Here is a 26,751-nt window from a genome sequence, read left to right as displayed (position 1 = left end):
TTTCTGTGTCTTTATTTTAAACTCTCTTCTTTGCTCCATAAGCTCTAAAATCTGATGTGTCATCCATGGTTGTTTTATTTGTCTTTCCTGTTTGATGTTGTTTATTGTTGTTGTTACTAATACATCTTTGATCTCGTTCCACATTGTATCTATATCTTTCCTATTGCGTGTTGCAATGTCGTTAAATTTTGTGTTTATTTCTTCTTGCATTTGTTGTTTTACGTTGCTTTGTTTCAGTTTTTGTACGTTAACCGTTCTTATAACTCCCGACTTTCGAGTTTTTTTCATCCTTACTCTCAGTCCAGCAAGCAATAAGTTATGGTCGGGGTTGATATCTGCTCCAGGATAGGTTTTTATTGAAGTAACCGCATTACGAAACCTTTTATTTATTAGAAAATAATCTATTTGATTTCTAATTATTTGTTGCGGGCTATCGAGACGCCTAAACGATGGTAATTTCGTTTTGTAGTTCACTCTGTATACAAATTTTAGTAAATGATTTCAATTAAACTTAATTTAAAAACTACAATATATTATTTACCTTATTAAATAATTGTTTATTCATTACTTCTTTATATACATGGTGTTGATATCATAGGGATTTCGAAATAAAAATGGTCATAACTTGTTAAATACTCTGTACAGTAATGCAAAGCGAAATATTATAAGAACAAGAATTATGAAAGGAATATCAATATAAAAAAATATATAGGGTAACCCATTAAAAAAATTGTATGTTTGCTATACCACGTAGTTATTAATCACCCTGTAGAATTCAACATAAGTATGGAGAATATCATTGCCTACATTTTTTCCAAGTTTTTTTTGGATATATATACTACAATGGAATTTTTGACCGATGTCGCACTAAAAGCTCACCCTGTATATACTAAATGCATTTTTATCAAATTAATAAAATGAAGATATCATAAAAACTTACAATCTTTTAAGTGAAGGAAGATTTGAAAAAGTTCCGGGATATATCTCTTCTAGTTGGTTATGGTGCAAATACCTGAAATAAAACAAAAAAGATAACATATGTGTGTTTGATCCCTAGGTTTTGTTTAAGAAAATGGTTGTATCTCCATTAGATGGTGCAGTTAAGTCATATGTTTACGTGGAATGCCATACTCCATCAAAGATGACATATGGTTGTCAACCAGTGACGAAGAATTTCAACATTATTTAAAAATTGCAATAATTTTGATAAACCAATAATGTGAGTACCGACCTAATCTGTTCAGATATACCTGAACCTAGTACTGGTTTTTACCGGAAAGTTTTTTATTAAGAAGCATAAGTTTCTCAAAAAGGATTAAAATATCCAATCAGATGGGCAAATTCGAAAACTTAGAAAAGAAGGTACTAATCTTTTTTATCTGGATGAAACATGGATTAATGAAAACAGATTATAAATCCTCCTCAGTCGTTTATTGAAGGTTTATCAATATTGATCAAGGTTTGTTAGAATATGTTTCAAACTTTACGAGAGTCTTCCATAAAGAAATGACTTCTCATGTATTTGAATATTTTGATAAAATTATACATTTCCTAAGTATTAATCCTGTGTAGTTATGGACAATGACAGTTACCATTTGAGACTAAAGGAACTGTAACATTAAAGAAACAGTAACTGGAAAAAGAAAGAGCGCAATGAGAAATTTGTCTTTGTCAGTTTGGGTAGGCATATTATTTTTTATAAATTCTAGTGTAGGGGAGAGTGTTGTACCTCGGACCGGGTTGTACCTCGGGTCAGTTGACTTTCTTTCTTACCCACTGCAGATTTCTCTTCGATTTGGTTCAATTAGTGGTTTAATAATATCAGCGGTAGATGGCATCTAAATACACTTATCAAAAAATTGCAGCGTGGTGACTTGCAGAGCGTTTTGTGTTTTGTTTGATCGTAAGTAAATTATTTACCTATTTGTTATCTGTTAAAATCCGCTTCAAATGTAAATATATATATTTTATTATTATCTGTAATGGACAATATATATTTACGCTTGATAATCATGAATGTATTTTTTGTCTAAACGCATAACCTAATATTAGAAAACAAAAAACAGCTGAAATTGTTACGTTGTGTACCTTGGGTCACCGGTAGGTCGTGTACCTTGGACCGGACCAAGGTACAATCTTATTGCGAATTAACATTATTTTGACTTTTATTTAAATTAATTGGTGTGTCTGTTACCAAAAAAACCTTTTATTATTGTTTCAGATCGTCATTTTAAAATGCCGAGAAGTAAAGTGGGTATATATAAAGTGGGTAGCCGCAAATAAATGCATAAGTGGTGAATTATCAATTAGGGAAGCAGCAAAGTGCTATAACATATCAAAAACCACGCTGATCAGGCACGTAAAATCCTTCAGGCAGTCGGGGGCTTCAGAATTTTCTTATGTTGCTGCCAATAATGTAAAACAAGTTTTTAATAAAGAAGAGGAAGCTGAGTTAAAAATATATCTTCTCACTGCTGCACGCCTCCACTATGGTTTGACGAAAATGGAAGTTCGTACTTTAGCATACCAGTATGCAACTGCAAATAACAAGTCTTATCCGCCTTCTTGGGACCAAAAAAAGATAGCTGGCAAGGAATGGCTGAGGCAGTTTCTTAGAAGACATGAAGATTTATCACTTCGTAAACCAGAACCTACAAGTTTGGCCAGATCAACATCCTTCAATAAAACAAATATATCTTCCTTTTTTAAGAACTACAAAGAAGCTTTGTCTCGTGGAGATTTTTCCCCAGAAAAAATTTGGAATTGTGACGAGATAGGGTTAACGACTGTCCATGTACCACCAAAAATTGTAGGACCTAAGGGAATAAAACAATTAGGTCAAATGACAAGTGGAGAGCGAGGTCAAAATGTAACCTTGATAGCCTCAATAAATGCAATCGGAAATCATATTCCGCCAATGATGATATTTCCGAGGGTTAATTTTAAGCCTCACATGCTAAAAGGTTGTCCAGTTGGAACTATAGGAGGTGCAAATTCGTCCGGCTGGTCAAACGAAATATTGTTTTTGGAATACCTACAACACTTTAAAAATCATGTGAAACCAACAGTTGAAAATCCAGTTATATTACTTTTGGATAATCACGATAGCCACGTGAATGTAAGTGTCATTAATTTCTGTAAGAAGAATGGAATTCTACCGATAACGTTTCATCCCCACACCAGCCACAAAATGCAACCGCTCGATCGAACAGTTTTTGGACCGATGAAAACTTACTATAATACCGCCTGTAGTGAGTGGATGATTATGCACCCTGGACAACCTATTACGATTTACGATATAGCCGAACTTGCAGGTAAGGCATTTCCAAAAGCATTTACTACATCTAATATCCAGAAGGGATTTGAGGTGAGCGGTCTCTATCCCGTCAATGAAAACATTTTTGAAGATAATGAGTTTCTGTCTTCGTATGTAACTGATCGTCCTTTAAACCAGCTTACTGACAGTCGCGAGCAAGTCAATGTTGAACAGGACGGGGAAAAAACTAAAACTACAGTTAATGAAATGGAAGTCTCTACTCCTTCTACCTCAAATATTCGTCAAGCAGGAACTTCAGGAAGTTCTATTACACCTGAAATGTTGCGACCCTATCCAAAGGCACCTGTTCGCAAAAAGAAGTTAGGAAGAGCAAGAGGAAAGTCACGAATACTTACCGATACTCCAGAGAAAGATGAAATAGCTACGCTTAAAAAGGGAAAGACGGTATCATTTGAGAAAGTGCAGGCAGTTACAAAGCAAATAGCGACAGAAGATATACAAAATGTGCCAAAGAGAGCTGCTAAGTATGATAGTGAATCAAGTTCAAGTGATGGAGGTACATTTGAGGACTTGGTAACTAGAGAAGAAGAATTATTAAATGACCAAAAAATATATGACTTATCTGAAAATAACGAGATTAAAAAAGGAGACTTTGTTTTAGTGAAAGTGGCAGGGAAGAAATCTTTTGTTTATTATGTTGCCGAGATACTGAACAGTGGAATTAATAATGAACTTAGATATTTACGTAGAATTCTAGATTCCAATAAGTTTATAAACGACTCAACCGAGACTTATGATTTTTTACGCATTGATATTGTACGTAAACTTCCACAACCGCACAAAATAAGCGGAACTGCACGTCACGATGCGCACCTGAAATTTAATGTTAAATTTAGCGGATATAATGTCAAATAAGTTTTTATTTACTAAATTAATCATTAGTTAATCATAATGTTCTGATTATTTTGAGATATTCAATAAAACATTTCAAGATTTGTTCTATTTTTTTTTATAACTGACCCAAGGTACAATATAATGCTGGTCCAAGGTACAATATATGCTGGTCCAAGGTACATTACCAGTTTGTACCTTGGGTCAACATGCAAGGGCCTGCTAAAATATATTTTTTAACTAACTACTAAGCTTAAAATGTGTCAATAAAAAGAAAGCATGTAGCCAAATAGACAAAGTAACTAATACATTGGATAAACTTTGCAAATATATAATTTTAGGATTTAGAAAAAAATAAAAACTAAAAATTGACCCAAGGTACAACACTCTCCCCTATGTAAATTGTAATCTTCTGCCATAAAAACCGTACTTTTAGGCATGTATAGTCAGTTTATAAAATGTACGTTAAAATTAAAAATTAATCATATAAAAGTTAATAGGTACTTATAACTATCATACTTACAATCTTTCCAATTTTGTAAGTCCTTGGAAGGCGTTCGGATGTATAAATCGAATCTTGTTGTAGTAAAGATAAAGATGTTGTAAATTGTCAAGTCCATCGAAGACGCCTTCTTGCAATGATGTAAGGCGATTGGAGTTAAGAAGTAAAGTAACCAATTTGTTGTTTTCACTGAACGTCGCCGAAGGGATCTCTTGTATTTTATTAAACCGGAGGTCCCTGAAAAATGGCTATAATCAGAATATTTCAAATAAAAGTTTCACCTCTCAAATCGTTTTTTGAAAACTAATTCCGGATTGGAAATCGAAACATCAACTATAAAATGTAACTTTCATTATAATGAGTTATGGCTTAATCCCAGATAAATATAATATTTAAGTTATATGTGATTAACCCAAGACGTGGGTAATAAAACAGAAAGACATGTCACGAATCTGTTATATATTAATCCTGCATCGGAATAGTAGACACTTCGGAAAAATTAGACAGGCTTAGGTGAGGTTTTGTCATGTCTATGAGCAGCTCCAAATGTCCACGCTGCTATGATTACTTGAATTATTTGTAACCGTTTGAGTAAATAAATAGTTATGTTTTATTAGTCTGTACTTCATTAAATACACAACATAGTTGGCAACTAGTCACAGAAAGGATCCACGTAAAAGTCGAAAAATGTCGTTAATTGGTATTAAAACCTAAATGACCTGACGACGCCCCTGTCGTCTTTTGCAAAATTTGATCCCGGCGACAGTTTGTTCGCGAAGATAAGGTAATCGGCCTCCGGCTGATCGTGAAGAGATCTGGCTGAAATCAACCCTCCTGTTAGCAAAGACATTTTGTTTAAAAACATCGAACTAACAACATGTGTTAACAATAATATATTCGTAACATTTATTTTTATTTCATTATTACAAACAATTAGTTTTATTTATATTAACAGTTTCATTTACGGTCTTGAGTTCTTTACTAACACCACGGGAAGTCCTAATAACATTAACCAACAAGTAACTGGAAGAATTCAAGATTCCGTTTTCCACTGAACGGTTACCAATTGGAGCCATTGAACAATTCGATACCTGCTAAAGGTGATGTCACGTCTTATCTAGAAAGACTTGAGCAGTTCTTTTTATGTAATGTAGTGGAAGAATACAAGGAAGTTCCATTATTGATTACTCTAATTGGTAGAGAAGTTTACAGTGCCTTAAAAGACTTATTAGCACCAGAACTACCAAGTTAAAAAACATTTGAGAAGTTAAAAAGAGTTCTGACTGAACGTTATAGTCCAAAGCGGTTAGTTATCGCTGAAAGGTATAAATTTTACAACACAAATCAAGAGCCGCACGAAGATAATAAAAGTTTTGTGTCAAAACTAAAAGTGTGGCTCAATATTGTAAATTTGGTGAATTTTTGAAAGAATCTCTCAGAGACAGACTTGTATGTGATGTATGATCAGTCACAATAAAACGTAAACTCCTGGCAGAAGATGATATTTCCTTTGAAAGAGCTTATGAGATAGAATTTTCAATAGAACTTACAGAAGGTCAAGTTAGAACTTGACCTTCTGTGTAAGTTCTAGGAACTATAAGGACCTCCTGTACTTCAAGGAACTGGAAAATGTAACTGCAATTTAAGGAAAGTGATAAAAAGTAATGTTCACAAAGAAAGAAGCCACAATTAAAAATGATGGTGATCATCAAGCTGGTAGAAGTTCTGTCCAATATAAATCATGCTTTAGATGTGGTAGGAAACATGATTCATCAAAATGTCCAGCCAAAGCATGGCAATGTTTCAGTTGTCAGAAAGTGGAGCATACGAGTAGTGTCTGTCGTTCGAAACCTATGTTGTTAGAAGAAGGGGATATACAAGATGAAGTGAAGGAAGAAAATTCATTATTTCTGGGATTCTTGTCTTCATTAGAACCTGAAAATTCAGCTCCAACACCAAAAAATATAATTGAATTAAAGTCATATTTAGGTTTGCTAAATTACTACGGAAAGTTTTTTCCAATGTTGTCTTCCAAATTAAAACCGTTATATGAACTGTGTCAAAATAATATTGATTTTAATAATCGCTGGTCGCCTGAATGTGATGAAGTATTTCAAGAAAGTAAGAAGGGGTTAACATCTAAAAGTGTCATTATACATTACGATCCTTCTCTTCCAATTTATGTTACATTGTCATGTTTGCATCAAGTACACTATCTAATATGGAAAAGAGTATAGTAATTTGGAAAATAAAGCCCTCGCTAATATGTTTGCTCTAAATAAATTTCATAAATATCTTTATGGTCGCAAATACGAATCATCAGCCATTACAGTTTATCTTTGGCAAAAATAAAGGAATTCCAATTTCAGCGGCTGCAAGAATCATAAAATGGGCTCTGTCGGATTATCAATACAATATTCAGTATAAAAAAGGGACAGCAATTAATAATGCTGGTGGTCAAATAATGCTATAAAGGGTCTTAAAAATAACAAAAGACCAGGCAACGATAACGTATACGGGGAAGTATTGAAAATGCTGTGCGATACAAACAGTCAATTTCTAGACTCACTCGTCAGACTCTTTAACAATATTTATAACAGCGGGGAGTTTCCTGAAGACTGGCTAGAGTCAACTTTTGTTGCCATACCGAAAAAACCAAAAGCAAAGTCTTGTGATCAACATCGGATGATAAGTCTAATTAACCACATTTCGAAGGCATACACCAAGGTTATTTACAACAGAATAAGCAAAAAATGCGAGGATAACATTGGAGATTCGCAGTTTGGGTTTCGGAATTCTCTTGGGACAAGAGAAGCACTTTTTAGTCTACAGGTACTCATCCAGCGCTACAGAGATATGAACAAAGACGTGTACATATGCTTTATAGACTACGCAAAAGCATTCGATAACGTAAAGCACGAAAAGATAATTGAAGTTCTCCATAAGATCGGAGTCGACTACAGAGACATTCGAACAATAGCGAGTCTCTATTGGGGTCAAACAGCTAAAGTGAAAGTAGGATCTACATTGACCAATAAAATTGAGATCAAGAAAGGGGTACGACAGGGCTGTATCTTGTCTCCTATTCTCTTTAATATATACTCAGAAGAAGTATTTAAGACAGCGCTGGAGGAAAGCACAGAAGGCATAAAGATAAATGGAGAAATAATTAATAACATAAGGTATGCTGATGACACTGTGATTCCAGGAAGTAGCATGGAGGAACTGAGTTGCCTAATGAGTAAGATACAAAAAACAAGTGCACAATACGGACTCAGACTAAATATCACAAAAACCAAATGGATGTTAGTAAGCAAAACCCAACAACCACCACAGCAACTGATATTAGACAATGAAAGAATTGAACACGTGGATTCGTACATCTACTTGGGAACAACAGTTAACTCAAATTGGGATCAAGCGAAGGAAATACGTATAAGAGTAGAAAAGGCAAGAGCATCGTTCACTAGCATGAAGCAAATTTTCACCTCTAAAAGCCTCACCCTACCTCTCAAAATTCAACTTCTGAAATGTTATGTATTCCCGGTTTTGTTATACGGAATGGAGGCGTGGAAAATGACCGCAACATTGATGAAAAAAGTAGAGGCCTTCGAAATGTGGGCTTACCGACGTATATTACGTATATCCTGGACTGAGCACGTGACCAACGAAGATGTACTACGCCGGATAGGTAAAGAGAGAGAGGTAGGAATAAGTATAAAGAAAAGAAAGTTGGAATACTTGGGTCACGTTATGAGACATAATAAATATAGAGTACTACAGCTGATCGTTCAAGGGAAAATAGACAGCAGAATGGGTCCAGGGAGGAGAAGACACTCGTGACTCCAAAACTTGCGGCAATGGTTCGGATTGTCATCTGCTGAACTATTCAGATCTGCCGTAAACAAAGTCAGAATAGCCATGTTGATTGCCAACGTTCGGAACGGACAAGGCACGTGAAGAAGAAGGTGGTTTATCACGATTACCTTGTCATATTGCGAATGAAACAAATAAGGATTTGTTGTTATTAAAAGTAAAAGATTTTATTTTAAAAGGGATATATTTTAAAGACATACAATTATACATTTTTTAATAATAAAATGTTAATAAGCTTGCCTACATGTGGTTTTTAATCGTGCGATAATCAGTATGTTTAGATAATTCTGTTGTTTTTCTACAAATTTATATAAGCATACGAGTTCAGAAGTAATTCTTGGAATTTTATTTTTATTAGATATATGACACAATGTTGGTTTTTAAGAAATAGCACAAAGTAAATGATTATATTTAATATTATACTGTTTTGTTAATACAAGGATATCTTGGAGTCTCATATTACTATAGTAACTTTAGCGTTCTCAAGAAATACAGAACAAAATGGAAACAATAGTAGAAACATACCTAACAAGACTAGTAATGATTTAGCTTTAAAGTTATATAAATATTTTAATTTGTAATGACCTTTAAGGAACCGATCGACCGGAAATCGTTTCATTAATGTGATAAATCAAATTGAATTACAGGCGCTTCCCTAGGGCGTGAATGATAAAGTATTGTTCGGTATAGTTTGATTAAGATATTTAAGTATCAAATCGGCCATGAATTACTCATGTTCAAGTTCGTAAATAAACGCATTAAAATGATCGACGTCTGGTGCATTTATTCTTAGACGTGGCAGCACAGGATTCAGGAGGAAGTCTCGGACGAAGTCTACAAAAATTGTGAGTTATGTAATTGGCTCCGAAACCTATGAATTTTCGAAGCTTGTGTTGGTGCACTTAATTAAATTTAGAGATCGTGTCATGTAAATGTTTCTATGAGATATCTTGTGATGTCAGTTAGATTACTCACCAGGAAATCCCTTTCGGTAGACAAAAAGTAATATTTAAAATAATTATTTTTACGAGTTAGCTGTTTATAAGAAAACTAATGCACTACAATATTCAGTGAAATTAAAAACTCTCACGTTGTTTAACGTCGGTCAACGGTCGCTTCAACTGTTGTTTCTAAGAGAACGGTTCATTTTACAAAAAAACTGCTAATAAACATTTTTGTTCAAAATTATCTCAGCTACATTTTTTATTTGAAACAATTTTTTCTACGGTGTATAAATTTTTGGTTAATCAATTTTTCCGTTTTTCCCCACCTACGAGGGGGTTTTAGGAGAAAGCCTTAGGGTAAAAGTGGTAAACTTTTTGCATCTTTTTTGTGGTCCCAAAATTGACATTCTCAGCAAAATTCGGCTTGCTCGTATGATTTTTAGAGACCCAATCTCCGACGACTGGATTATTTAATTATATTTATCATTTTTCAATTCGTTATCTTTTTTCTTCAATAACTGAGGAAAAGACCGAAATCTCCCAAAACGATGTGAAAGAAGGAATAAACAAATTAAAAAACAGAAAGTCACCAGGAGAAGATCAAATACCAAATGAACTCTTAAAATATGGAGGTGATCACCTTGTACAACAACTGCAACTTCTTATTAATAAAATAATCACCACGAACAGAATACCAGATGAATGAAGGAGAGCGATCATGGTGATCTTCTTCAAAAAAAGGAGATAAGAAAGACCCTATAATTATCGAGCAATAAATCTATTAAATACATCACTCAAATTGACAACAAGAATACTAGCGACAAAAATAAACGAACGAATATCTCTGCAAGAGGAACAGCAAGGATTTCGGACAGGAAGATCATGCACGGATGCAGTTTTTGTAATAAGACAAATAAAAGAAAAGTCGCTGGAATACAACAAACCAGCATATATGTGTCTGATAGATTTGAAGAAAGCGTTTGATAGAGTGAGAATTCGGGACGCGATACATTTATTATATGAAAAGAGAATATCACTGGATTTAGTAAAAACCATTGAGAATATATATAAAGATAACATAGCTATGGTAAGATGTAAAGGAAAACTATCGCAACATATGAAATATGAAACTGGCATTAGACAAGGAGATATACTGAGCCCATTAATATTTAATCTGATAATGGATGAAATCATAAAGAAAGTTGAAAAAAGAAGAGGATATAGAATGGGAGAAAAGGAAATAAGGATAATATGCTACGCCGACGACGCTATAATAACAGCCGAAAATGAAGATGACCTACAAAGATTAATTAAAGAATTCGAAGATACGGCGCTCATATACAACATGGAGATCTCAACAGAGAAAACTAAAGCGATAGTGATATCAGCGGAACCGAGACGATGTAAAATAGTCGTAAATAACAAAATAATAGAATAAGTGATGGAAACTGAATACTTGGGTATAAAACTGTCAAGCTACGGAAAAGCGGAAGAAGTACAAAAACAAGTGAACATCAACAACACAATCTGGAGAAACAAATACCTCGCAACGGAAACGAAAACCAGGATATATAAATCAACAATAAGACCGATAATGACGTACACAGCGGAAAGACTACTGGAAACAACAGAAATGAAAGTCTTACGAAAAATAACAAACCAAACTCTAAGAGACAGAGTAAGAAGTGAGGAAATATGAGCGAGATGTGGTATAGAGGAAATAAACGCGTGGACCAAAAGAAGAAAAGTGGAATGGAATCAACACATCGAAAGAATGACAAAAAATAGAATAGTACGAATATCAAGAGACAAATCGCCAAATGGAAGAAGATCATTGGGACGACCGAGGAAAAGATGGTCAGACAACGTCAATTGAGGCTAAAAACCGAAGTAAAACAGGCATTAAGCCTATTTATAAAGTAGGAAGAAGAAGATCTTTTTTCTTTGCTTAGTTGGGGTGTAGAGCTAGTTCGCGTCCGTAGTAGAATACTACACGTGCACCCTGGGTAACGCTAAATGAACTAGCAAATACTGGCGGTCAGACAATCTTAGTATCTCCTGATCACGACACACAGAAGTATGACTCAAAACTTAACAACAAGCTCTTTTCAAACCTCCATGCAAGCAATGGCCAGCGCACGTTCTAGAAACTTATCCACATCCAGCGGTGTATGTAGGAGACTTCAATAGTCATCACCAGTGGAAATACAGGGAGAATGACATAAATGGGGATGCCTTAGTAAAATGGACTGAAGATGAGCCTTTATATCTCATTTTTGATGCTAAAGACAAAGGCACATATAAATCAGCCGCATGGAACAGGGAGTACAACCCCGACTTCCCCGCCCCCGCCCCTCTGGCAGCCACAAGAAGTGTTTTTCAAGATTTTCCACCGGCCAGCATCCCCCAGTCATTGTAGAGCTGGGCATACAAATTCCCCTAATTAAGTCAATTACAAGACAAAGATAGAACTTTTTACGAGCAGACTGGTGGAAGCTCGCTTCTTGATAAGTGCCTGGGCTGGATACCTCCTATCAGTAAGAGCTATGATCGTTTTGTCGGTGCTGTGATAAGCACAGCTAAGAAGAGCATGCCTAGAGGTTATCGAAAAGAATATATCCCGGGATGGTGTCAAAATAGTGATGACTGAGACAGTAGAAAACCTAAACTTTCAAAAATCAAGTCGGGAAGCCTGGGCCCTAATAAGGAAACTTGGAGATGGTAAAAGCTTGTAACAACAGAAAGCAGGTATAAACACAAACTTAGTGGCATGTCATATTGTTTCGACATCAAAAGCTACCAGAGATAAAGCTCACACACGAGAAATATAGAAACATTTAAAAACCTTGAAATTGTCATCAATCGACACCGAACACTCTCGCCCTGTCACAATTAAAGAAATAGATATCGCCTTTAAAGACGTTTCCCCGGATAAAGCTCCAGGTTTCGATGGCATCCACCTAGAATTCATACTCAATTGCGGGAAATACACAAAAACTTCACTATCACATTTCTTCACAAACATAATTCAGACCGACAGAGTGCCACGGAAATTCCAACACTCAAAAGTCATAACAATACTAAAACCGGGTAAACCAGGGAAACTACTAGAAAGACTAATCTTTAACAGAATAAGCCCCACAATCCTCAAAGTACAGACCAGGTGTTATCTCTCTGTGCTTACATAGAAGCCGGCTTTCAAAGAAAACTTAAGAATTCCGCTGCATTCATAGATCTGTCAGTAGCTTTCGACACCGTCTGGCGAGAAGGAATGATCTATAAACTCTTATGCACTATTCCTTGCAAATTCACTGCTAGATTAATAGAAAATATGCTCACTGACAGAGTATTTCAAGTAACTATAGGATCCGAAGTAAGCACCCACAGAAAACTCAAAATTGCTCTGCCACAAGGCTCGGTACTCACACCACTGCTTTTTAGCCTTTACATCGCAGACATGCCGACAACAACATCAACAAAGTTTGGCTATGCTGATGACTGGGCTTTATTAACACAAAAAATTCACTAGAAGAAGTTGAAGAGATTCTTACGGAAGACCTAGAGGTTATGGGAAATTACTTTCAAAACTGGAGACTTCGCTCCAATGCCTTCAAGACCGAAGTAACCTGCTTCCACCTAAACAACAATCTGGCGTCAAGAACCCTTAACGTTCACTTTGATAACACACGACTCAACCACAATAAACATCCAAAATATCTAGGCGTGGCCTTTGACAGAACGTTAAGCTTTAGAGAACATTTAAGTACAGTTGCCGAGAAGCTAAAAACCAGAAATAACATCATTCAGAAGCTCTGCGGCAAAACATGGGAGGGGGGCATCGGCATCCACACTCAGATTTTCAGGCTTAGCACTTTTTTATTCCGTAGCTGAATAGTGCGCTACCGCGCGCGAGTATCCAGCTAAATAACACCATAAGAATGATCGTTGGAGTAATCAAATCTACACCAACACATTGGCTATCAGTGCTGAACGACATTCCACCACCACATCTTCGCCGACTCAATCTGCTTACCAAAAAATATAACAAGATCCTTAGCAACACGGCGCTGCCGATTCATAACTATATAGAAGATGCAACCAAAAGTTGACTGCGCTCCAGAAAATTTCCAATACAAACTGCAGAATCAGCCGCAGCCACAGGATTCAACATGATCACCAAATGGATACATGAATGGTCGGCAGCTCAACCAAATACAGCCATACCTTGCATCACAGAGACACCTCCTGGGTTTGACCTACCACGTAAGACCTGGTGCACACTTAACCGCATCAGAACTCAACATGGTCGATGTGCAGATATGTTGCACAAATAGGGCAAGCTACCATCGCCGTCATGCAGCTGCGGCGAGGCCCAATCTATCACGCACATAACGGAAGAGTGCCACCAGCAAATCTACGAGGACAGGTCACAAGACTTCCTGTTTGCGACGATCGAGTCGATTAACTATATAAAAAAACTCGCCTATAAACTGGGCATGATTTAAGTTTTTTTATCAATCAATTTTAACGTTTATTGTAATATTGTAGATGTGTCGAAATGCCATACACTAAAAAATAAATTTGCTTAGTTATTACCGTCTTTCTCGTTTTTTTTTACAAAAAAAGCAGTGCCTTAGAACATTCTTGGGTAATGTTAACGCTTTTAATTATATAATTTGTAAAATTCTGCTCCAAATATATTTTAACATATGTAGTGTTTACTAAATCATATAATGTCAGAATTAAAAAAATACTATAAGCTGAAGTTCAAATGATTAATAATGTGTATATACATATATGTTTGAGATTTTGCGAAATAATGAGGTTATCAATATTAAATTGAAACTATGTCGATTATAGATAGTAAAATGTAGTAAAACGACAAAAAGTTATTAAAAAGACATGCTTTAAATTAATTTTTGGGCAAGATATAAAAAAACTGGTTTATTCAATTTTCCAGAATAATTTTATTATGAATTTAAAAACGAATCAATCGAATTGAAACATTCGAAATGTAGATAAATACGTCTTAAAAATGCATTGAATAATATACTTAACTAACAAAAGAAATATTGTGGAAAGCCAACAAGAATAAAGTCAATATTGAGCAAGAATTCATATCGAATACAGCAAATGATTTTTATATATATACATCAGTTTAGAACGTCTTTCGACGTTGTCCGATACCTAAACACCATCTCTTCCTATCTTCGCAGTCGTTTGTTGTTAAATTTCTTTCGCTCATGGACTTGTTTACGCCGTGTTGCCATTCTAATCTGGGTCTTCCTCTTTTCCGTCGACCTATCGGTTGCCATTCTATTACTTTTTTGGGGAGTCTTGATGCTGGCATCCGTTGAACATGCCCATACCACCTTAATTGTTTCTTCTCTATATCTTGAGTTATATTTCCTTCTATTCCCATACGTTGTTTTATTACATCATTTCTGATTCGGTCTCGTCTGGAAATACCTAAAGATCTTCTCATTGCATCCATCTCTACTGCTTCTATTCGCTTTTTGTTCTTTTCACTAATTCTCCATGTTTCAGCGCCATAAAGAAGAGTAGTTTTAATCATGGTCTCATATATATTAAATTTCCTTCCTTTCGTTATCTCTTTACTCCACAGTATACCATTGAGACATCCTAAGACTTTCTTTGGTTGAGTGATTCGTTTTTCTATTTCCCGTGTATCAGTTCCTGTATTGTCAAAGGCAACACCCAAGTAGTCATAGCTCTGACAGCAGGAAATATGTTGTCCGTTTTCGAGGTCTATGTTATCTGACTCGTTTCCAATACAAAGATATTTGGTTTTTGTTGTATTGACATTCATTCCCCAGTCGTTATATTCTTCTATCAGTTTTCTTAGCATGTACTGCATGTCTTCCCTGTCGGTCGCTAGCACTACCTGGTCATCAGCAAACTGGAGTGTATATATACATTCATTGCTAAGCTCTATACCCATCCTATGTACCTTTCTTTTCCATCTTTCCAATGCCGCTGCAACATATATCTTGAATAAGGTTGGTGAGATACAGCATCCCTGTCTCAAGCCTTTTGTAACCAGGAATTCTTCCGTTAGATATTTTCCTGTTTTTATCTGTGCCTTAGAGTCTCTATATAGTTCTTGTACAGCATTTATCAATGTGTGGTTGATGTTAGATCTTTTCAACGTTGTCCACAGTTTTGTTAAGGGGATGTTGTCATATGCTTTTTGCAGGTCTACAAAAGTAATATGAGTTTCTAGATTCTTAGCCGATCTTTTTTCTATTATTTGTTTAAGACAAAATACGTTATCGGTGCACGATCTTCCTGCACGGAACCCGCTTTGTTCTTCCTCTTCATTGTGCTTATATTCTTCCTCGATCATATTTCTCAAAATTCGTCCATACAGTCTGCTCAGGATGCTGGTTACCGATATGCCTCTATAATTATTACAATTCCTTTTGTCCCCCTTTTTGTGTATTGAGGACATGTATGCCGTTCTCCATTGTTCTGGTACTGGGTGTCCATTTAGACACTGATTGATCACATAAGTTAATATTTCAAATAGTTTATGAGTTCCATTCTTAAGCATTTCAGCATAGATTCCCTCAGGTCCAGCGGATTTACCATTCTTTAGGGTCATTACAGCCTTCCTTACTGTTTCGATGTCTACCCTCGTTTCCTCTCCTTGTATATGTACTGACTGTGTTGGGGAGTTCGCTAGGTATTCTTGTCTTGTCTCTGTCAGCAAGCTTTCATAGTGATCTTTCCATTGTCTTGGTTTTATGGTGTGTATGTGTGCTTTGTCTTTTCCTGTATTTTTTACTGATTGTATAAAATTCCATACCTCTGTACATTGCTTCCCTCCGATGTATGTATTGATTTCTTGACATTTCTGATCCCATGTTTTATTCTTATCTTGTTTTATCATTTTTCGTAGTTGTCTATCGGCTTCTTTGTAAGCTTGATGGTCGTCAGTATTTTTTGTATTTAGCCATTTTAGATGCTGTTCTTTTTTCTGTTTTACCATATATTCGATTTCTTCGTTCCACCATATTTTGTTACTAATTTTGTTTTGCTGTGTCCCGAGTGTCTCCTTAGAGGCCTGGTGTAAACTAGCAATAATATTCTCGTAAATATCTGAAAATGTTTGTCTCTCTATTTCTCGTAGTTTTTCATCCAGTCGTCTTTGGTATAGCTATTTAGTACTATCATTTATAAAACTATTGAAGTTGTACTTCGGAGTATCTACTGTCTGCAAGTCTTGCTTGTCTTCTAGGTTTTGGTCTCCGTGTATTATCTTAAGTGGGAACAAAATTTTCGCTCTTACTAAGTAGTGATCGGATCCACATGTTATTCCTCGGAGAACTCTTACATCATTCCACTGCAATACAGATTTTTGTTTACTAATAATATAATCGATGACTGATTTTAGATTGCGTGTTTGTTGAATCCAGGTATATCTATGTATGTGGAAATGATTTTTAAAAAAGGCAAAATAGAAGCTGGCGTCAATAGAAGCGTATAGACTACATTTGACTTCAAATTTAGTCTATAGGCTTATTTAATTCCTTTGAACATTTTTTGCCCAAGGTTAGAAGAAGCTTTTTTGGGGTTTTTCTATGTACTGATTCCGAATTTTGACTATTCTGGTGCTAAATCGAAATATTGCTGTTGATGGAAGGGATATTGTGCAGACTACATCGTATAAGTACCTAGGACATGAAATTCGGTTGGGCAGAGATAACCAGACATGTATTTAAATCGGATCTACCCATATGCCTCAAAAGGAAAATCTTGGCCAATTTGTGTTACCCGTACTCACTTATGGAGCAGAAACATTAACACTCACAAAAAAAACGGAAGTTAATAAGATTCGCGTGACTCAGATGGCTATGGAGCGCCAGATATTGGGCGTCTCTCTGAGAGACCGAATCCCAAACGAAGAAATACGTCGTAGAAGAAAAACAACAGACGCTATCGAAAAAATCGCGTCGTTAAAATGGAATTGGGTAGGATACGTCGCCAAATTATCAGACAACCAATGGATAAAACATATTTTAGCAGAGCAGAAGACGCCCATTAACTAGATGGACCGACGACCAATGACCGAAGCGTATTAGCAATAACTGGATGCAAGCGGCACAAGAGAGAGACAGATGGAAAGGGCCGAGGGAGACCTATGTCCAGCAGTGGACGCATATAGGTTGAAGATGATGATTCCGAATTTTACAATAAAAATTCTCAATTTTTCGGTGATCAAAACTATCAAAAGTTGTAAACATTTCATTTGATTCAAAAATTAATTGTTTAAAACTTTTGATCGCCACAAGATTGGGAATTTTCATTGTTAAATTAGAAATCAACGCATAGAAAAACCCTCAAAAACCCTCTAACCTTGGGCAAAAAAAGTTCACGGGAATCGAATGTCTTTTTATTTTATTTTATTGTTTATTATTTATGTCTTTTATGTTTATCCTTTTTATGTCTTTTTGTTTGGTCTTTCTTTGCCCCCCCACCCCAGGCAAATTTTCTAGATTCACCACTGAGAAGCAGAAAGATTTTTAGTTGATCGGTTAACTGGCCTAGTAACTTTGCGCAATGAGCATGATTTGGTTTCGAAAATTGTAAACATATTTTCCAATCATAAATCTCGAAAAGCACCTTTATTAAAAATATTTTCACTATTATAAATATATTCACAATTTAATAAATTTTTAATTTAAAATATTAATTATTATTTATTATTGACTATTTCTCTATTTCACTAGACTATTTTTAACTGATAAAATGTTATAACAACGCCACGTTTCCTACTGACAAAACTCTGGTACAAAAATGGCTGGTAAGAAATTCATCAAACAAAAATGTTTGCCCAGTTAGATTATTTTTTAAATTAATGGAAAAAAGGGGACCAAAGATTTTATCAGACAGACTTTTTCTTACCGTTCACCCCAACTGGAAGGATGGATCTTGGTTCAAAAACTGTCCATTTCCATATCTAAGTGGACAAAAATGTCAGCTGAAAAAATTGGAATAGACACAAAAAACATAAAATAACAAAACATTCTCATCGATCTTCAGTTGTGTCAGCCCAGCCTTGTTCAAGCAATTTGTTTCTGAACAGACGTTAATTGAATTAACAGATCACTAAAATGCAAGCTCTCTAAAACCATATCTGCAGCTGGATTCCAGTTACCACCAGAAGTTGATCGACTCTCAAAACAACAAATGAAGCTGGACCTTCGAGTTCCCAAATGCTACAGATCAATAATACACAAAATCATGCTCTGGTAGAAAAGAATGGACAAACTACTATCGCTTATAATAATTGTACATTTAATATTGTTAACAAATAAATAGAGATTATGTTTCGTTGACAGGTGCATTAATTGTCTCATGAAATAGTCTTGTCGAATATCATTCGAGAGAAAATTATTTACTGGCAAAATTGTCTTCTGGTTTTATTCAAGTTTGTTGCCTTTTGGCAATTTTCGCTTATGAAATTTTGACAAAATCACTCGATTGACGCAAACTGGTAAAACAATAAATTCTGAATATTATTGTAACCATTTAGACCAGATGAAGGAAAAATTCGTGAAAAAGACCCAGTTTGCAGAAAACAAAAATTCCTTTTTCATTAGGACAATGCACCATGTCATCCTCAACATCCATGAATTGGATGGTCTCATGCCAGAGTGAACTATGTGCATTTTATTTGTTTTAACTTTTTCATTTCCATTATGAGGCAAACTTTTGTTCTAAACTTATGCCAAAACGAACTATGTGAATAACAGAAAACATCAGCTGGAAATTAGTAAATTCTATTTAGCAAAAGGGTGGTAGTCATATGCCACAGTGAACCATCATCCAGTCCAAGATGGCTTCCCGTGCACATAGTTCACATCGTCATGACATTGTTGATAGAAATTCTAGTGAAGATGAACACGCTGATTTCAGTAATGGGTCTTCAGATGATTACCATCCAAGTTCTGATTCGGATATTACAGAATCAGGTAAGATAATAATATTTATTGCCATAAAACTTCATTATCAAAGTTTGGTTATGTTTTGGAACGTTTCTTTTGCCAAAGTGAACCATGTGCAAATTTATTTCTTGCAGTGTCCACTGGGAGTGCTAGTGAAATATGAGCAGTTATACTAACCTAAGAACATAGTACTTACCTATCTATATAAGAATGAAGCAATATATTCCATTAATTTATATTGGAATTGTAAAAAAAAATTAAAATCACATAGTTCACTTTGGCAAAAGAGAACGTAAATTGTCTGTCTTATGCATAGTGAATGTGTGTTTCAAAGTATTTTATGTTATAACATAAAAAAGTAATGTAAAATATTTACTTATATAAAATATTAATAATTTTGTGTTTTTACAGATGAAAAAAATACCAGAGGGCAGGAAGAACCTCAAGACAAGAAGAGAAAATCTGATCCTAAGAAGTGGAAAAAAAATATTCGCAAGCAAAAAAGGGCAGCTGGTAAAGAATATATCAATACTTCAGGTACTGTCATACACTCTAAATCTTTTAATGACTATTCCTGCAATTGCAAAATAAACTGCCAAAATAAGCTTACAGCACAGCAAAAAGAAAGTTTTTTTAATTTGTTTTATAACGAGTCACAGTCTTGGGAAACTCAAACAAGCATAATAAGTGGTGCTGTAAAATGTAGAACGATAATAAGACGTCGTAAGAACACTGATATTTCAAAAAAAAACAGGCAATCGTGAATTTTATATCCCTTCTGAAAACGGAGATATTAAAGTATGCAAAAAAATGTTTATGGGAATATTACAAATCAATAGTAGTAGAGTACATCGTGCTTTGCTTAAGAAAAAAAGTGGAAATTTAAGTGATCTTAGAGGGAAAAAAGTGCCTCATAACAAATCTTCACCGTCCACAATGGAGTCAATAAAAAATCATATACAAAGTTTCCCTACCATAGTAAGTCATTACTGTAGAACTCAATCCCAAAAAAAATACTTGGATTGTAATTTAAATTTGTCATTAATGTACAGACTCTATGTTGATAGTTTAAGAGAGAGAAATGTTGACAAAGTTCCAAGCCAATCGCTTTATGAAAAAGTGTTCAGACGTGAGTTTAATCTTAGTTTTAAATCTCCACGAAAAGATACCTGTCAAACATGTGACAGGTTGAACATTGAAATAAAGGCAGCTGAGGAAAACAAAGATGAAGCAATGTTAAAGACTAAGAAACTAAACCAGGAACTACACCACAGAAAAGTACAGTTAGCTCGCTCAGAAATAAATGAAGACGTTAAGATTAGTAAAGAAGGGAAAGCTACAGTAATTAGTTTTGATCTTCAGAAAGTAATGCTTCTTCCTAAACTAACCACAGGAGTTGTTTACTATAAGAGGCAGCTTTCATGCTACAATCTTGGTATACATAATTTTGAAAATAATGTCGGGACAATGCATGTTTGGGATGAGAGCACTGCCTCACGAGGTTCCCAGGAAATAGGATCATGTATTTTAAAATTCATAAATACCCATGATCATAAGGACATATTGATTGCATGGTCTGACTCATGTGGCGGCCAAAACCGCAACATTAATATTGCCGCGTTATGGATGTACATAGTGCAGTCCCCTACTTTAAACATAAAGGAAGTAGTTCATAAGTTTGCTGAGCCAGGACATTCATATCTACAAAACGATAGCGATTTTGGTGATATAGAAAAAAAGTTGAAATATCATCCTGAAATTTATGTGCCTACACAATGGCATAACATAATTTCAAACTCAAGAGTTAAAAAGAACAAATTTGAAGTAGTATGCATGGAAAAAGAGGATTTCAAGAGTATGGATGCATTAAAACAAAATCTGGTAAACCGCAAAAAAGACTCAGATGAACAAAAAGTAGAATGGTTAAAAATAAAACAAATGAAATTTACTCAAGACCATCCAGGAGTTATGGAATTTAAATACACACATAACAAAGAAATACAATTTTATTCAGTAAATCTAAATAAGAGATTGAAAGGCCGACCTGTAAACCTAGCTTCTTTAAACTTAAGCATTCTTTACCCCGAAGGAAGAAAATTAAGTCAAGCAAAACTTAATGATATCAGATCACTTTTGCAATTCGTACCACCATGCCATCACCAATTTTACAATAAACTTCAACAAAGTGAAGTATTGGAAGATGACATTGAAGAAGAGAATGACAATAACAATGAAGAGGAAAATGAGATGAACAATGCGATCTAAATATTGCTACTATTAGTTTTTTTACACATTTGTATAATTTAATTACTCATAATTCTTGAAAATTTAATTCTTTTGTATTGTTAGTTTTAATGATGTATTAATAAACTTGATTACAAACAAAAAGAACAATTTATTTATACTTCTCGTGCCAGACAGAACTAAGTGCTAAAAAGTTTGCCAAAGTGAACCATGTACTGCAAATGCTGACCAAACAGCTTTAAAAGTAGACAAAATCATGTGCTGTTACTAAAAGTCTTAAAGAAATGTTCTTTTGAATAGTCTTAGAACCTTTTATATCCTATAAGAGATTATAACATATTGCGTATATTTTATAACACCTTCATAACTTTAAACTGTCGTACTGAAAATTTTGAATTGTTGGAGCATCAACCGTGTTCACGAGATTTGGCCCGTAGCAACTTCTACCTGGTTCATGACTTAAAAAAATTCATGCTTGGATAGCGTTTTTTTTATCAAATCATGTGGTCATAACAGCTGTGGAATCGTATTTTGATCGACTAATATAAGCAATTGATTATTAAAAATCAAAATAAAAACTAAAATATGACATCAAAAAAAAATTAGGACCTCGAACAGAGATGTTCTCTCTTACCTACCTTGTTAACGTATAAGGGGAATATCAAGTGGGAATACTAACAATAAATTTGAATCAAACAAAAGACCTCAGAATATGTGAAGAGACTACAGTCCTAATTTTAGACGAGAACGAAAAATACAGAATAAGGAGGAAGGAAAATAATACGTACAATTCGATTTTTGGGAAGTATCGCACTTTATATAAATGAAGATGGATGTGGACCACACTTGCGCTTACTACACTTAATATCTGAGATATTTAAAATCTAAATTTGTAACTCTTCCACCCTTCAATATAACTTCAGTCAGTACAATAATAAAATTGTTGAAAATGTTTTTTTCATCCTAAAATGTAGTTGATAGATCTTTGTTAATTATCAAAATATACAAAGTAACTTTAATTTGTTATAGTCAAGTGTCCTTAAGTGTTTAAAATCGACAAGAAAATGTTTGTTCATAAAATAAAAAATAACTTACAGAAATGTGGTTTGTGCAGAAGTTTTTGGCACTTTGGTCAACTCTTGCTTAATACATTTCACTGATTTTTTGTAACATTGACACTTAGAAGGGCATTGCGTAGCTTCTCCTAGAAAAACTACCGCCAGTAGTACTATAAGTCCGTAATTACACCACATTTTGATTAAGTACAAGTACCAAAAGCAGCCCAAAACAATTTAACACATGACACCGACCACTCTTACTTTCTACTGAAAGGCTTAAGGCTCGTAATATATCAAGTAAGTTGATATGTATGGGAGCCGCCAACTGAGATTTGAGTGTGGCAAGATCGGTCGAGTGGATGTTTATGAATGCGAGATGAAACATGAAACAAAGATATCGAGGCAGGCTTGATAATTAAACCGTTGGCGATGATGCTATTTTTAAGACGTACAGGGTGTCACTTTCAAAATGATTTTCCAATCAATGTATCAACATCAAGGCATATCAAGGTTTATTATTTTTTTGAAACTCATAAATAATCATTTTCTGAACTGTAAAAAAAATGGTAGCGTAGTTGAAAAATATACTTTAAGCATAGATATTTCATTTCAAATGGTCACCTTCACCCAAGAACTCAATAACTATTTCTTACAAATATTTTATTAATTTATCATTATTGTCATCATGTCTTTTTAAATACTGACAAAATGGTTGCAGCTTCGGCATTCTTTGTTCTTCCTATTTGTCACGGGAAATCAATTCGCAGTGATATTTTCTCTATAGTATTTCCTCACTATTTTCTGTCTTTTCTAATCTTGTTTAGGTCTACCTACGACAGGTGTCCAGCAGATACGTCTAGATAAAATGATCGTTTCTGCGCGTAGTTCACGCCAGGGTAACTAGATGATTTAAAGAAATTATTGATGACACGCAATTCAGTTTTATTAAATATTTAAGGACAAAAGCAGTTGTGTTTTAATTAAAACTCCTTGTTCAAAACTATATGATCAGCGACAGGATGTTTTTTATACATTTCAGAGCTAATGTCAAACATGATCTACTGATAGTAAGTAAAAAAAAGGAAAATAACAATCTTCTTCAAGTGCCATCTCCGCGGCGGAGATCGGCAATCATCATAGCTATTCGGACTTTTGAGACGGCTGCTCTGAAAAGTTCATTTGATGTACATCCGTACCACTCTCTTAGGTTGCGTAGCCATGACATTCTACGCCTCCCTATGCTTCTCTTTCCTTGGATCTTTTACTGCATAATCAGTTGGAGCAAGGTGTATTTCTCTCGACGTGTAATATGTCCGAGATATTTCAATTTTCTTGTTTTAAAAACAATACTTGTTTTAAAATAACAATACCATACATAAAAGGATTATCAGAAAAACTTATATTAAACTGAAACTGTGGTTTATTCCCATTGAAGATAGTAAATAATATTAAAATGCTACACAAATATAGCTTCAGAACAATGTTTGTAAGTATCCTTCTTTTGGATTTTAAAGATATTTGTATGCTTCTGTTAGATAGTTACTTTAAAGGTTCTGTCTTACCATTTTTGAATTTTCTTTTTTTCTTCTGCATATTTTATCCTCCCTCCGACGTGCTGCCTCAAAAGTTGTTCTTCTTTCAAATTCCTCTCCTTTACATAAAGTTAAACTTTATGAAACAGTTTGTAAAATCTCTTCCAAAAGACGGAGAATGTGTCAAATGCTTGGGTAAAAAGTATTTTTAAGAGTTTTTGGATGTGGAAATTATAATAGAAAAACAAAAGGGACTGACATACGTTACTTTAGATTTCCATCAAAAAACGAAGTGGTCTTGAAAAAATGGATGATTGCATGCCGAAGACAAGATAAAATAAATTTAAAAAATGGTAAATATTTCTTTATATTAATAGTGTGTAAAAATTTGCATAAAGAGGAAAAGTTTGTACCAAAATAATTTCTCAATAACGCTTAAACATGTAAGGAGATAATTATGTTGTATTTGCTTAACCTTACATATAAGCGTTTATGCAAAATTTTTGAATATAGCATATAATATATAAAATAATATTTTAAATATCCTACAGCATGCACCTGTTCAACACATTTCGATGAAAATTGTTTTGAAATATTGATAAAACAAAGATATTTTTCAAATTTTATCATCATCATATAACGGGGGTCCTACGGCGATTGCCGCTTCCCGCATTTCAGCCTCCATCTTTTCCTATCTCTCCAATCTCCCTCTTCTAAGCCTCTAGATTGCATTGTTTTTGTAATTTCTCTTCTCCAGGAATTTGGTGGTCTTCCCCTTTTCCTTCTTTCTGGCAGAACATACATTAAGGCTTTCTTTGGCTGAGGCTTTCGGCAAATTTTATGCCGCTAAGTATTAGGAACCTTAAACCTGATGCTGTTCCTACAATAAATCTTCCAGACATACAACAACCCACCAACACTGATTCTGAAAGGTCAACACGTCTTGCGAAAGAAGATATAGTAAAGATGAAGATGGTAGTCTCTCACTCGTAGTTGAAAACACTTTTTACACTAATACCTGTACAAATAACGATGAGCTGTTAACAGAAAACAATGTTACAATTATAGAAAATATTATTTCCATTCCAGAAAACAATCCTGAAGCAGATATTATCGTAAATACTTCTGGGATTGACAGGTAATGTTTTTTGTTCGTGATGTTAACATTTTTTTATAATTTGTATTACTCATTTGAGTAATGAAAATGAAATTTTAAAACTGAAAGAAAACATTGCCATACTGGAAACCCAAAACACAAATTTATTGTATGAAATAAACGAGATTAGTGCAAGATATACTCATATGAACACAATGCTGAAAAAGATTTTTACTCCTGGTCAAATTGAAGACTTATTAAGGTCCGGAAGTAAAAAATTAACGATGGGCGCCAGAAGAAATAGCATCCGCGATTTCTTTACGTAACGTTGATCCCAAAGGTTATCAGTACCTACCTAAGGTCGCGTGGATACCCTTTACCTTCAATGTCTACGCTGCGAAATTGGGCGTCCACTTTTTCGTTAACTCCAGAATGTTTAAAAGATGTCATTACATTGATGGAAAAGATGTCACCAGATTTACAGACAGTCAACAAATTTTGTATATTATCATTCGACGAAATATACGTTTCTAATAGAATAGATATTGAAAAAAAAAGAACAGAGAAAAATAGGCCCACATAAAACTTGCCAAACTGTGATAGCACGAGGGTTAACTGGTCATTGGAAGCAACCTGTTTTTTATGACTTTGATACACCAATGACGAAAAATATTTTGCATGACCTAATTTCAAAACTTTATGATGCTGGATTTGTGGTTGTTGGTATCGTAAGTGACATAGGCACGGGTAATATGTCATTATGGTCAAATATGAACATCGGCTATGATAAGAATTGTTTCATTAAGCACCCACGGAATGATTTGTTAAAAATATTTTTTTTTGCTGATGTACCCCATCTTATGAAACTTTTAAGGAATCATTTGTTGGACAGTGGGTTTTGGTTAGACGGTACATTTATTGACAAACCTTGTTTAGTGAAATTGGTTGAAATTTCTACAACCGAACTATCAATAGCGCATAAAATTACGAAATACCAATTTGAATTGAAAGGTTCCCAGCTACAAAGAGTTACACCAGCAGTCCAATTACTGTCACGTTCTGTTTCTAAAGCAGTTGGATTTTGTGGTAAAAATAATTTAATGCCGGTGAATGTGCCTTGGGAAAAGGTTTCAAAATTTATATTATTAATAAATAATAATTGGTTTGATACTTAATTCACTATCAAAATTAACGGGAAATTTACCAAAAAAATGCTTTTGGAACAGATTTGGAAAACCAGAAACAATTATTGACAGAAGTATCAAGAATAATTGGCACTATATCTGTAGGAAAACACACATCTGCTATCCCATTCCAAAAGTGTATATTGCTAACAAATAGATCTTTGGAGCAATTATAT

At 34.5% G+C, this 26,751-nt stretch overlaps 2 protein-coding genes across 2 annotated transcripts in view; one reads left to right on the top strand and one right to left on the bottom strand.

Annotated features, from left to right (window-relative positions):
* Positions 1-23,146, bottom strand: part of LOC140440287 (peroxidasin-like) — a 44,560-nt gene extending 21,414 nt beyond the window's left edge. The window contains exons 1-3 of the mRNA XM_072530702.1: positions 22,801-23,146; positions 4,692-4,907; positions 941-1,012 (exon numbers count right to left, since the gene is read on the bottom strand). Of these exons, the coding sequence (XP_072386803.1) occupies positions 941-1,012; positions 4,692-4,907; positions 22,801-22,958 (446 nt within the window). The 5' untranslated portion in view covers positions 22,959-23,146. The remainder of the gene's footprint in view (positions 1-940; positions 1,013-4,691; positions 4,908-22,800) is intronic.
* Positions 19,320-22,074, top strand: LOC140438533 (uncharacterized). Its single transcript, XM_072528194.1, has 2 exons — positions 19,320-19,488; positions 19,873-22,074. The coding sequence occupies exon 2, from the start codon at positions 20,272-20,274 to the stop codon at positions 21,724-21,726; it is 1,455 nt and encodes a 484-aa protein (XP_072384295.1). The 5' UTR covers positions 19,320-19,488; positions 19,873-20,271; the 3' UTR covers positions 21,727-22,074.
* Positions 23,147-26,751: the final 3,605 nt, after the last annotated feature.

This window comes from Diabrotica undecimpunctata, chromosome 4 (assembly GCF_040954645.1).
Source record: "Diabrotica undecimpunctata isolate CICGRU chromosome 4, icDiaUnde3, whole genome shotgun sequence".
Lineage (NCBI taxonomy): Eukaryota > Metazoa > Arthropoda > Insecta > Coleoptera > Chrysomelidae > Diabrotica > Diabrotica undecimpunctata.
Note: the sequence above shows the minus strand (reverse complement) of the source record. Positions and strands in the feature narration are given on the sequence as shown.